At 41.7% G+C, this 12,972-nt stretch overlaps 1 protein-coding gene across 5 annotated transcripts; it reads left to right on the top strand.

The window, feature by feature from the left end:
• Window positions 1-1,998: 1,998 nt before the first annotated feature.
• LOC139042023 (high affinity immunoglobulin gamma Fc receptor I-like) lies at window positions 1,999-12,213 on the top strand. Of its 5 annotated transcripts, none has more exons than XM_070497533.1 (6): window positions 1,999-2,100; window positions 2,505-2,525; window positions 3,307-3,564; window positions 7,763-8,014; window positions 9,005-9,238; window positions 10,117-12,213. In XM_070497533.1, the coding sequence occupies exons 1-6, from the start codon at window positions 2,070-2,072 to the stop codon at window positions 10,338-10,340; spliced, it is 1,020 nt and encodes a 339-aa protein (XP_070353634.1). In that variant the 5' UTR covers window positions 1,999-2,069; the 3' UTR covers window positions 10,341-12,213. The 5 variants fall into 5 exon arrangements, with proteins under 5 accessions (XP_070353634.1, XP_070353635.1, XP_070353632.1 ...); XM_070497534.1 differs by having other exon boundaries at window positions 3,310-3,564; window positions 10,117-12,020; XM_070497531.1 differs by having other exon boundaries at window positions 8,954-9,238; window positions 10,117-12,018.
• Window positions 12,214-12,972: the final 759 nt, after the last annotated feature.

Here is a 12,972-nt window from a genome sequence, read left to right as displayed (position 1 = left end):
CCTTAACATTTGGAAACTACAGATGCTTATTAGAAAAAAACTTTTTCATCCTTCTACGTCATGGATCTCTTTCATTCCTCTTCCACAACACTACTCATTCCCCCATGTTTTCCTGGTCAATGAAACACATTCACTCATTTTTCAAAGAAGCAGCTATTTTATTACAAATTAGAAATTGTAAGGGATGTGGTGGGTACTGTTATGCTCTATTGCTGAGAGTGTAGAGGAGATCAAACTGCCTGGTTTCGAATCCTGTTTCTACTTTTTACAACCTTGCACAAGATACCAAATTCCTCTTTGACTAGTTCCGTCATTTGTAAAATGGAAATAACAATAGTGTCTACCCATAGTTTATTGTGAGAAAATACATATCAAGCATACTTGCCTGGTACATAATAAACGCTGTACGAATATATGCAATGATGATGATAGTGATAACAGACAATCTGACAGCATCTATCCAAAGAAGAAATGTCCATTTCCTGTGACTGAGTAATGCTGGTTCTAGGAATGTGTTCTACAGAAATAATAAGTCAAGTATTTAAAGATGGGTACAAGACTATTCATTCCTGCTCACAACAGTGAAACCTTAGAAATAGCCTGCATGTCTCTAAAGAAATGTTGGTGAAATAAATTATGGTACATCCATACAATGAAAATTTTGAAGACAAAACAGTGTAATAGTTATGAATATGGGCTTTGACTGTAAACTTCAATGAGCTAAGGCTTCTCCCATCTCTCTCAGAATATCCTGAGTTCTTCCTAGACCTTTCTTCCTTGCTTTTCAATTGTATCAACCAGTTATTGCTCTATAGTAGTTTCAAAATGTTAGTGGCATACAATAGTAAGCATTTATTTCTCACTTGAAGTTTGCAGGGCAGCTGGAGCAGCTCTGCTTTGGGCTGCAATGGCCAGGACAGCTCTGCCTCACAATATAGCTGGCTAGCTAAAGCATGTTCTTGTCATGACAATAACAGAAGCACAAGAGGGTGAGAGATAATATGTAAAGATTGCTAAAGTCTAGGTTCAGAATTAGCACAATGGTGTTTCCGCCCACATTTCATTGGCCAATGAAAGTCACATGGATGAGTCAAAGCCAAGGGTCAAGGAAGTACCCTCAGCCTCTCATGAGGCTGTGGAAATAGTGTAGTTTCAGGGAGGGATGAGAAATTGGGGCCAGTAATTCAGTCTACAACATTATTCGTCGCCATTTTTAATTCTCAATCAGTGTGAGATTGCTACCTAAGTCCTTTTGCACTCATTGGACTCATCCTAGTTTCTGTTTAGTTTTCTTTCTCTCTTAACAGAATACCTAAAAATCTCTCTATATCTTTACAACTCTGCCTCAGGTTCCAGCTCACTTTAGTGGCGGAGAGCTTCCCACCTGTACTCTGAAACTCCCTTCTTCGGGATATTTCTGCTCATATATATATATGCTATTTTTCATCTCTACAGCATTTACATTAATCATTTGATTTCCCTGGATTTAGCCAAAATAAACATCCCAAATTCATAATGTCTTTCAGAGACATGGCTCTTTTTTTAAACTGAAATGAGAAATGGATCCTGCATGTGTTCCCAGAGGAAGAGAGGCTGGTTTGTATTAGGGGAATTCTTGCAGATTAGTAACCCTTCAGATGCCTCCTACAGGCTGCTATAGAATAATCTGGACTCAAATGATCAAGTTTTGGAGGCAGTAGCCAGGTTTTGAACCAATTTTTAAAATGGAGATTTGCCATATTCTAGCCCCAAGAAACAGAATTGGTAGAGGGAGGATATAGTCAGGATAGAATGCCAGTAAAACTTTAACCCCTTCCTTGGTTTCTTAGAGTTTCATAAACCCAAAACCCAGAGTTTCGAACTGGGAGAGATGGGCCGAGAAGTATGAGAATGGGGAGAGCTTGCTCCGAGAATTAAGGATATATTTCCCAGAAAAGGAACATAATGAAAGCAGTCAGAGGTGACAATTTCCTTCCTCTTTTCTAATCTTGGCTCCAGGGCCCTCGGCAGAACCTCTTCCATGTCTTGCATGTTACAGATTTCACTGCTCCCATCAGCTTGGAGATAACATGTGGCTCTTGACAGCTCTGCTCCTTTGGGGTAAGTTGGGCTTTGAGGGGGTAGCTAGAAGGGTACAGGCTCTGGTTCTGGGAACTCAGGATTTTTTGTCTTCCTTTAGTGTACCAGGCTAGAGCTCATGAGTATGGAGACAACTGCATCTGTGCTTCATGGTTTATAGGTGCTTATTATATCAAAAGGATGGGAAGGGAGACTCTGAGTAACATTAAGCCTACAGCACCATGTCAAAATAAAACCTTGTCAACAACCAGCCATGGGCTCTTCAGTACCGCTGTACCTGATTTGGGGAAAGTGGGTAGAGAGAAACTCAGGAGACCTAAGCCGGCCTGCAGAAGACAGAGTCTACATTAATCCTGTCTCCCCAGTTCTCCCTTCCTTGTCGTCTCCCCCTGACCAACTGATGTCTATTCTCTGGTCTCTTACAGTTCCAGTTGGTGGGCAAGTGGGTGAGTAATGTCTAACTCAACTTCTCTTCCTTTGCCACGTTCCTGCTTCCAAAGGCTGGGTCCCCTTATCGTGAAGAAGAAAGCATAGGGAGAGAATAGAAAGGAGAAAGATTTACAAATTTTGTCAGATCTCCTATATTGAGTATAATTTTGATAAAATCCTGGTTTTTAAGGTTTCTCTCTAAGATTTTTCTGAATCAGTCCCAACCTCTGAACTAAATGCCTAAATCTATATAAAATAGCAGGAAAGGGCCAGAATTGCAAAAATGCAGAGGTAGCTCTGCTGGGTTTGCCAACGTCCCTCCAGAAAGTCCCCTTTAGAAGAAAGCTCAGTACATTTTTGTTCCTCAGAGAGAATCCAGCACGTAAGCGAAGGATTCAAAGTGAGGAATTTGAACCTCGATTTCCACTGCAGATGCTAAGTAAGGCCTGATATTAACCCTAAGAGACAGTATAGCACAGAGGATAAGAAAATCGGCTCCAAGCAGCTTGCCCTAGTTTGAAACCCTGCTTCCTTGCTGACCAGCAATGAACCTAAATTAGTCATTTGTTTCTCGGGAACCCAAAATCTCCAACGCACAGATGCAGATTTAATGATATGAACAGAGCTCTCTGTAATAGGGTCTGGACACTCTTAACGGCTGGCTTTTGTAGGTTTCCACTCACCGATTTTTCAATTTAATCTAAATATACATTTTTGCCCTTGTGCTATCCACAAAACTTTACCAATTGCTCAGACTTCCCTTTTATTCCACTTGTTCTTTTTGTTTTACTTCCAAAGCAGACCCCACAAAGGCAGTGATCACCTTGCAGCCTCCCTGGGTTAGTGTATTCCAGGAGGAAAATGTAACCTTATGGTGTGAGGGACCCCGTCTGCCTGAGGACAGCTCTACACGGTGGTTTCTCAACGGCACAACCATTCAGACCTTGACCCCCAGATACAGAATCACTGCTGCCACTGTCAGTGACAGTGGTGAATACAGGTGCCAGACAGGTCTCTCAGTGCCAAGTGACCCTATACAGCTGGAAATCCATAGAGGTAAGTATGGCATGGAGCAGGAGGGCTGGAAATCACGAGGCCTTCCTTTGTGTTTTCTCCTTCCTGGATGCCAGAGGTGTGTGTGTTGATTTACCTGAGTATGAGTCTCAGCTCTATGTGCCTACCAGGTGAAATTAAGTCAAGATGCTCAAAACATCACGTTAGGGTGTTTGAACTGTGCCCCAACAGCACCTCAACTGGGGCAGCTGTATGTAGGGTATCTAGAGTAAAACTCAGACCCTAACATTTTGTTATTCAAAATTATGTAGTTTTGTTGAAAAACGTATGCTTGCACATAGTAAATAATAATTCAGACAAATGTACAATGATGAACAATGAAATCTTCCTCCCACTCAAAACTCTAGTCCCACAGTCACCTTCCACAGGAAAAAAACTGTTTATATATAAACTTTTTAAAAAAGTGGCTGTAGAATACTCTATATACTGTCTCACATCTTAGTTTTACGACTTGTAATATCTTGGAGATCTGTTTATATCAACAGAGATCTACCTCATACTTTCAAATGGATGTGCTATCATTGATGTAACCATTCTCCCCCTTAGTAAACTTCTAGTGTGCTTCCGTTCTTTCGCTTTTAGGAACAATGCTGCAATAACATCTTTATACATATAGCATGAGGTACGTTTCGTGGTATATCTGTAAGATAATATTCTGGGCATAGAATTACTATGAGACTTTAGGTCTTAAGCCATGATAAACAGAAGCAGGAAAAAAACCCCACCATCTACTTAAATCTGTAAGTAGTTTCGATTTGTCAAGAGATGGAAACTGCAACACTTTTTAGGGGAAAATGTTTCAATACCCAGGACAAACCATTCAAATGGATTATTTAGTTATTCAAAAGCAATAAGCTAAAACTTCTTTGTAACTGATAATGCAAAAGTTAATCCATGCTGGAGGCAGGATTAGATTTATGCAGACTGGGAGATTAATGCTTTTGAAGGAAATGGTTTTTCCTAAGGAAATGTTGAGAATGTCAGAGAAAATGCTAGGTGTTGTTCATGTGTCTCTTAGGACTCCAGGAATCAGTTCCTAGGCTGGAGAGGTCAAGGGAGCTGACAGAACTGTTACAATAAGAGACTTTGTGTAGTTGGAGCAAAAGCAGAAGTGTTTCATGGTTCAAGTGAAAAAAACGAACTAGGACCGGAAAGAGGCCATTTTCTTTGCCTCTGCCTAGACTCTCGAACTCCCAGCATTGGTGACTTATTGAGAATAATATCTTTTACATTATTTTTTACATTGTTACATATTATATTATTACATTATATATCTTTTTGTTATATTTTAATGTGAATTTTTATTAAGGTATAACATACAACAAACCTTAAATGTACATACACCTCAGTGAATTTTCACAAAGTAAACAGCCGCCAGATCAAGAAATAGAACACTTCCACAATCACAGAAACTCCTTCTTGCCCATTTCTAGTCACAGTCCCCCAAGACAGACATCTAACACTATAGCATTTTACCCATGTTTTAACTTCATGTAAACGGACGCAGTATGGTACACTTTGTACTCTTTTCTGTTTGGCTTTTCTCATGCTGATTGTGAGATTCTTACATATTGTGAAGTTGCAGTTCATTTGCTCTCATTACTGTATAATTTTCCATATTTATCTGTTCTATTGATGGACTCTTGGGCTGTTTCCAGTTTGGGCATCTTAGAAATAGTACTGCTGTGGATATTTTTTGTACTTCTCATTTAGTGCGCTTACGGACACAATTCTGTTGGAATATGGCTAGGAGTGGCATTGCAGGATCACAAAATATGCATATGTTCAGGTTTAGTTTTCCAAAGTGCTTACACCAAATTACATTCCCACCAGCAGAGTGTGAGAGTTCTGATTTCTCCTCATCCTCATCAATACTAGGTATTTCCAGTTTTTTTCATTTTAGTCATTCCGGTGCATGTGCAATAGTATCACATTATGGTTTTAATATGCACTTCCGTGACAACTAGTGATATTGAGCATTTTTCACATGTTTATTACCTTTTGGATATTCTCTTTTGTAAAATGCCTGTCGGGGTTTTTTGCTAATTTTTTTTTATTGTTGTCTGCCTTTTCTTTGTTGACTTGTAGGAGTTCTTTATACATTCTGGATATGAGTCTTTTGGGAAGTGTTGCAAATATCTTCCACTTTGTGGCTCGCCTTTTTGCTATCTCTGCGTTTTTTTGTTTTTTCAGTGGACAAAAGTTCTTAATTTTACTACAGTACACTACATCAAGTTTTTCGGTTAGTGCTGTCTATACCCTATTTTAAAAATGTTTTGCCAAGGTTAGTCAGTAGTGGAGGATTTAATTCAGTTACACTAATTCTCAGTCACTTTAATTAAATCTATGTATGCTGAGACCAAGAAAATACAGCTGATTTGTGGACCGAAGTCCTAATCTGGAGTAGAATGAGTGTCCCCATTCTACTCCAAGGTGATGAAGATGGGGAGAATGGTTTTTGAGTAGGAAATTAGTGATGTCGGCTACAAGCTGCATCCCACAAGTTTTAATATGTAATATTCCCATTATCTCTTAAAGCTAGATATTTTTAATTTCCATTATAATTTTTTTTACTCATTAATTATTTAGAAGTGTTTTTGGAGGTTGGCTTTTTATTATTGATTTGTAATTTTATGGCATTTTGGTCAGAATTTGTATTAAATATGATATGAGTTCCTTGGTATTTGTTGAAAATTGCTTTGTGGCCTAGTATGTGCTTAGTTCTTATAAATGTTACATGGTGTTTGGAAAGTATATGAATTTTCTCTTTCTAAGGTACAGCATTCTATATAAATCCCCAAATCAAGTCTGTTAATTGTGTCATTCAATTATGTTGTATCATTACTAGTATTTTGGACAGTTTCTGTTGGAGGTATGTTAAAATGTGTGGATGTATAAAGCAAAGGTGTCTGTGTGTTTGGGCAGTCCAGTCTTTGAGCACCTCTTGGTTGGGAACAGGAATAAGGGAGGAAAAAGTGTTCATTATATTTAGAAGCTCAATGGCAGCATCCAAGACTATAAAGATCATACAGCACTGGAATGCCTGCCTTCCGTTCTTAGATAAGCTCTGGAGGGGGAAAAAGCACTGCTGTCTCTTCTACTCTTTTGTCCTTTAAGAACTTCATCCTTCTTTAGCCAAACCAACTGCTCCAGAGAAAGAAAAAGTGAAGGAGGCATTTTTGGTTACGTGTAGAGGTGTACATCAAAAGGGAGGGCCCATTTGACTTGGAGCTTGTTTTTACCAGCTGTATCACTGATGTGCACATATGTGAGTGTTTCTATCAACTTAGTAGCATATATTCATCTGGATATGGTTGCCACTCTGTGTGTTTGTCTTAGTATGTGTGATCCCATTAACAAATTTGTCAGGAGTTAGAATGTATTAGTTTCCTGTTGCTGTGTAACAAATTGCCACAAATTTAGCAGCTTAAAACAACAGATGTTTATTATCTTTCCATGAGTTAAGAGCCCCAGCACAGGTTTGTTGGGTGCTCTGTCAAGGTCTTACAAAGCAGCAATCAACGTATTGACTGGGCTGTGTACCTTCCTGCAGCCCTTCCAAGCTCATGTAGTCAGTGGCAGAATTTTGCTCCTCATGGTTGTAGGACTGAGGTCCCCTCCTTCTTGCAGGCTGTTAGCTGGGAGCCAATCTCAGCTCCTAGACGCCCCTTGCCAAATGGCCATCACAGGCCCTCTCACAACATGGCAGCTTGCTTCCTTAAGGCCAGCAGGAGACTCTCAGTCTGGTCTGCTAAGACAGAATCTTGTATAATGTAACATAATCATGAGAGTGACATCCCATCACCTTTGTCATATTTTGTTGGCTAGAAGCTAGTCATAAGTTCCACCTACACTCAAGGGGATTATACAAGAGTGTGGCTCATTGGGGTCATCTTAGAATTCTGTCTACCACATGGAGTAAACTGTTTTTCTCCCAAGCAACTTCTGCTATCTGGAAAGGGAAGACAAGAAAAGGCTGTGTACACAGTTGCTGGTAAAGATTACTTTTCTTCCCAGCAAAGCTAAAGATATTTGAGGAATGGGAGACAGGCCTCCTATTCAGCAGAGCTCTGAGGTTGGGATGTTGCAAGGAGAAAAAGATAGGAAAGGCGCTGGGCCCAGCTTTGGCCTCCTTGTACCTCTACCACTGTCTACGTGTATTTGGGCCCATGTTTTTCAGATTGGCTACTACTCCAGATCTCTAACAGAGTTTTCATCGAAGGGGATCCTCTGGCCTTGAGGTGTCATGGATGGAAGAATAAGCTGGTGTACAATATAGTTTTCTACCAAAATGGCAAAGCCTTTAAGTTTTCTCCGCAGGATTCTGAATTCACCATTCTGACAACCAACCTGAGTCACAATGGCATCTATCACTGCTCAGGCATGGGATGGCATCGCTACACATCAGCAGGAGTATCTATCACTATAAAAGGTATGGTATCTGAATAGTCATAGAGCTGTTGTTGTGAGGACCAGACGAACCATCATAAATCATTGCTTCAATTTGCAAGTAAAGAAACGGAGGCCTTACTGAAGGCCACACAATGACCACCGGCTGGGCCAGGACCAGAACTGAGGTCTTCTGGGTCCCAGTCCATTGCCCTTTCCAGTATACCATCAATAATCACAGGAGCTAATGTCAAGGCCAGGACATAGTGAGCATCCATTTCATCAATTTCATTTTAGTTGCATGGAATAGAGACTCCCTCAAGGTCGGTAGGAGAGATATTAGAAAATAACCCAATGGAATCTCATAAAAGCTCCATAGAAACAGAAGCCAGGAAGACATTACGACTTGGTTATATGTACTTTCCATCTATCTCTCAGGGAAAACGTGGCCTCTCTGGTTCCACCTCTCTCTGAGCATCTGCTAATTAAGCAGCTTCCTTTGTTCCAGTTTGCACGTGGCCCTTGTTGCGACTCTTTTGTGGCCTTTCATCTTAGTACTCACAACTACTAGCAACTTTTTTCTGACTGAAAAATAGTTCATTTCCATGGGAAATAAATTATTGTCCCAGATTGTTTTTTGAGGCGGGAACACAGTCATGAGTCACTGACCTGGCTAGTGTGTGGGCCAGTGTCCACTCTTAGACAACTATTACTAAAAGGGCATGGTAATACAATAAATAACATGGCTATTCAGGGAAGTATGGACTGTGTACAGGTACTCTCCCCAGTAGGATGTGAGCAAGCTGGCAACTATCTCTATGAGGAAACCCCAAGAATGCCTCTCTGCTAGAAGTGGGAAAAAATGTATGTTATGGATGCATTCTCTAAGAGCAGATTTCCTGAAGGGAGAGGGGATATATCCTCTGTAAAAGAACCTTGACACTGAGGCAGCCAACCCTGTCCGTGTCAACTTTTTCTTTAGAGCTATTTCCAGCCCCAGTGCTGAGAGCCTCCTTGTCATTCCCGCTCCTAGAGGGGAATCTGGTCAACCTGAGTTGTGAAACCAAGTTGCTCCTACAGAGGCCTGATTTGCAGCTTTACTTCTCCTTCTACGTGGGCAGCAAGACCCTGATGAGCAGGAACACATCCTCTGAATACCAGAGACTAACTGCTAAAAGAGAAGATTCTGGGCTATACTGGTGTGAGGCTACCACAGAAGATGGAAATGTCATCAAGCGCAGCTCTGAGTTGGAGCTTCAAGTGCTTGGTGAGTGAGCATGATGGGAATTGACTGGCACAAGAGAGGATGCTCTGTTTTCTCCTATCAGACTGAGATCTGTTCAAGGGGATTTCGTGGCCCGCCTAGGAAAAAACCATCAACAGGCCTTTCCGCTCTTCATTCAGAACTTCACTATTCTCCTCATAAACTTCATTAAATTTGCTTTCCTTTCTTTTTCTTTCATTTCTTTTCCTTTCTTTCCTCCATTTATTTCCCTCTTTTTGTCCTTCCTTCCTTCTTTTCTTTTCTTCTCTTCTTTATTTTCTATTTTTTCCAGTCTCTCTCTACCCACCGCCTTCCTCCTTCCTTACCTCCCTCCTTCTCTCCCTCTTTCTCACCAACAATCTAATCAACAATATATTGAATTCCTCCTATCTACTGTCACAGGTATGGGGATACAAAGACCCTGGGGTGCAGTTCTTACTTCAAGGAGCTCCCGTTGTAGATTGGTGAGACAGAGATTTTGTGGGTTGCACATAAGTACTTGTCCAAGTGTCTATATCTGGCTGAGGTGGAAGTATTGTAAGCTCCAGAAAAAAAAAAAACTGTTTAGGAAAAAAGCTTATCTTTAACCCAGATTTATTTCAAGCATTAAATGGCATAGAAATAGCAGTTGTCTGAGACTAAGGAGTAAGGCCGCTGACAGGGCCCTGACAGTTAGGCTCTTATGAGGAGCCTGCCCCCAGTCCGTACACTATAGCCCAGCTAGACCTACCTCCAGCTCCTTCCTGCCCCCTGAAATTACCAGTGTCTCCACTGGGAGCTGGCATATCAGGTCCCAGCCAACCTCCTCTTCCAAATATAACTCAAACACATCCTTCCGGCTTCTAAAAAGCATTTCTTCTCTTTGTCATTTTCTGTTTCAGGCCTCCAGTCACCAACTTCTGTCTGGTTTCATGTCCTTTTCTATCTGGCAGTGGGAGTAATATTTTTGGTGGACACTATTTTCTGTACAATAATACATAAGGAACTTCAAAGACAGAAAAAGTGGAATTTAGAAATCTCTTTGGGCTCTGGTCATGAGAAGAAGGTAACTTCCTACCTTCAAAAAGAAATACAGTCAGAAGAAGAGCTGAAATGTCAGCAATAAGAAGAACAGCTGCAGGAAAGGACACTCCAGAAGAAGCCCCAGTGGGGAAAGAAGAAGGCCCCGGAGGGAAAGAAGAAGCGGCAGCTTAGTGGGTGCCCAGGCATCTAGCCAGTCCCTCCCCCTTCCTCTCTGGGTAAGCACTGGGGCACAAACATCCACAAGTTGAAAGACACTAGAACTGTGAGTCCCATGTCATCTAACTCTTAAATAAAGCAAATAAATGAGCTGACTTCACTGAAGACAAACTTGGAAATTTGGTAAGCAAGGGTGATTTGAAGTGAGACTTACTCTAAAGAAATCTTTAAAAACTTCGAAGTCGAGTCTAACCTAATTATCCTATTAGGTAGTTTGAGTAATATATTTTGGGGGACAGGGTTAAAAGATAAGTGTATGCATATGTGTAAGAAATTAAGACAGAGAAAGAGAGAGAGAATGGGAGGGAGTACGAGGAGACAGAGAAAGAGAAAGAGAGGCTATGAGGCAGACAAGAGGGAATAGTGTAGACCAAAAAGAAGGAAATATCACTTACAAATGAATTCTGAGAGACCATGAGAATGAGAGGACTCACACCTTAGCGGTGCTCAGGAGGGTTACCTCACGGCTTTTCTCTTTTTTTTTTTTTTTAAAGATTTTTAATTTTTTCCTTTTTCTCCCCAAAGCCCCCCGGTACATAGTTGTGTATTCTTCGTTGTGGGTTCTTTTAGTTGTGGCATGTGGGACGCTGCCTCAGCGTGGTCTGATGAGCAGTGCCATGTCCGCGCCCAGGATTTGAACCAACGAAACACTGGGCCGCCTGCAGCGGAGCGCGCGAACTTAACCACTCGGCCACGGGGCCAGCCCCCACGGCTTTTCTCTTTTAATACACGTGCAGGGAACACATCCATGCATCTTACAGAGATACAAGGGAGTAACTCACGATGAGAAATTTTTTTTCTCATTTTTGCCCTTTCATTTGAGGCTTTCTCATAACATTTCTGTGTGCAGAGACACCAGGGGTCCTGCTTGTCTGTCCCTGTCCCTTGCCCTATAGGAAGGCGGAATGTAACTACTGCTTTCCTTGATAAATCAAACCCAGATCTCTGAGCACAGCACAGCAAGGAGAAGTTTCAAGTAGGGAGGAGCAGTGATATCATAAAGCCGCAGCTCTTACCTCCAGAGGTTTACTTTACCTTTCTGATTTTCTGAATGATTACTAACTAGCTTCAAGATACGCTACTGTCCCCCTTGGGCTCTACTTTGGAAACAAAATATTTTTCTGCTACTCTATAACACAGCTGAGATAAAACTGAAATAGGTGAATAAGACTTTACTAAAGCTTAGAAAAAACAAAAAGGGGTATACACTAACCTAGCAACATGATTCTAGATTATTTGGCTTAAAAAATGCAGCTTATCTTCCAAACAAGGATGCATCCCTGCCTAGCCTCTGTCCTGGCTCCACATGGCAGGGCTCACCTTTAGTACCCACCACCTACAAGCACCCTCAAGCAACTTGGAACTTGAAGTAGATGGAAGAGCACCTTAGCCCGCTGCTTCCCTAGTCTGCGGACAGTGAGAATGTTCTTCTCCCCTTCACCTTCAAAAAAAAGTACAACAATTATCATCTTAATAGAAGTGCAATAACTCCAACATTTGTATTAAAGGAAATCACCATATATAATAGCAGGAGTTTCATTGCTTGCACATAATGTTTGGTCTTATGGACTGGGGAAACAGGGAAATGAGAATTGCAGGGGACGAATCCCACAGGAAAGAGGCCCAAAGCCCCTCTGTGGAAGGACTGCCTGTAGAAGACTCTAGCCTGAGGAATGGGGAATTGAAGCAGGAAGTGGCATTCCCACTCAGAGGAGAAAGCTCTGCCTACCCTCACAGGGTGGACAGAATTTCAGGGAAAGTGCTCCCTGGGGACAAAAGGTGGGGGCAGACATGGACGTGGGCAGACATGGACGTAGGCAGAGCACTGAGGTGAAGCTGGAATGGAACCAGTCATTGCTGAAGCATCACAAAGTGCTTCCTCCTTCCCCACTCTCTTCTTTTGTGCTTTCTCTCCAGATTTTTCCATGCGTATATCTTTGTCATAATTTTTTCTCATAAGTACGTTAATGCTTAAATAATTGAGTTGACTAAATCAATTTCATAATTGAGTAAGTTGTACTTCAGTCTACCCTGATTTCTGGCTTACAGCTTGCCAGGAATAGGTTCTTGGGTCCCCCAAATTAAGGCCTACCTGCTTATCACTCTAGCTTTGGTGCTGGGTCTGGTCAAGGCCTGGTAACACCTCATACTTCTCCTGGCAGGTGCTCAGCCTCCAATTTCCCTACAGGGGTTGGATGCCTCTCTGGCACTTGCCCCTATCTATCTAAGAGCTCACTCCTCTTCATTTTTATCCCATCCTCTCCTGGAAACACAAACAGAAATCACTGGATCCCACTGGGGAGAGAGGCCCAAAGGACCCCGATCCCTTCCTTGCTCACCATCCTCCATTCTTGGGGAAAACCTGTATGTGTAGGCAGAGGGTGGGTGTGGTTAATAACTCCATTTGGGGACCAGAAAACCATGGGAAGGAACATGAAATGTTCTCTAGGTCTTCTCTAGAGACAAATTAACAGGCACCTATAGGGAAACTTTACCTC

This window comes from Equus asinus, chromosome 25 (assembly GCF_041296235.1).
Source record: "Equus asinus isolate D_3611 breed Donkey chromosome 25, EquAss-T2T_v2, whole genome shotgun sequence".
NCBI classification, from domain to species: domain Eukaryota; kingdom Metazoa; phylum Chordata; class Mammalia; order Perissodactyla; family Equidae; genus Equus; species Equus asinus.
The sequence above is the reverse complement of the archived record's forward strand: the minus strand, read 5'-3'. Positions and strand labels throughout refer to the sequence as shown.

Bases quoted from the DNA above. Each gene is read 5' to 3' on its own strand.
- LOC139042023 (XM_070497531.1), top strand. From the start codon at position 2,070: ATGTGGCTCTTGACAGCTCTGCTCCTTTGGG. The intron at 2,526-3,306 runs GTGAGTAATGTC...TTACTTCCAAAG, and splicing joins TCCAGTTGGTGGGCAAGTGG to CAGACCCCACAAAGGCAGTG. The intron at 3,565-7,762 runs GTAAGTATGGCA...CATGTTTTTCAG, and splicing joins ACAGCTGGAAATCCATAGAG to ATTGGCTACTACTCCAGATC.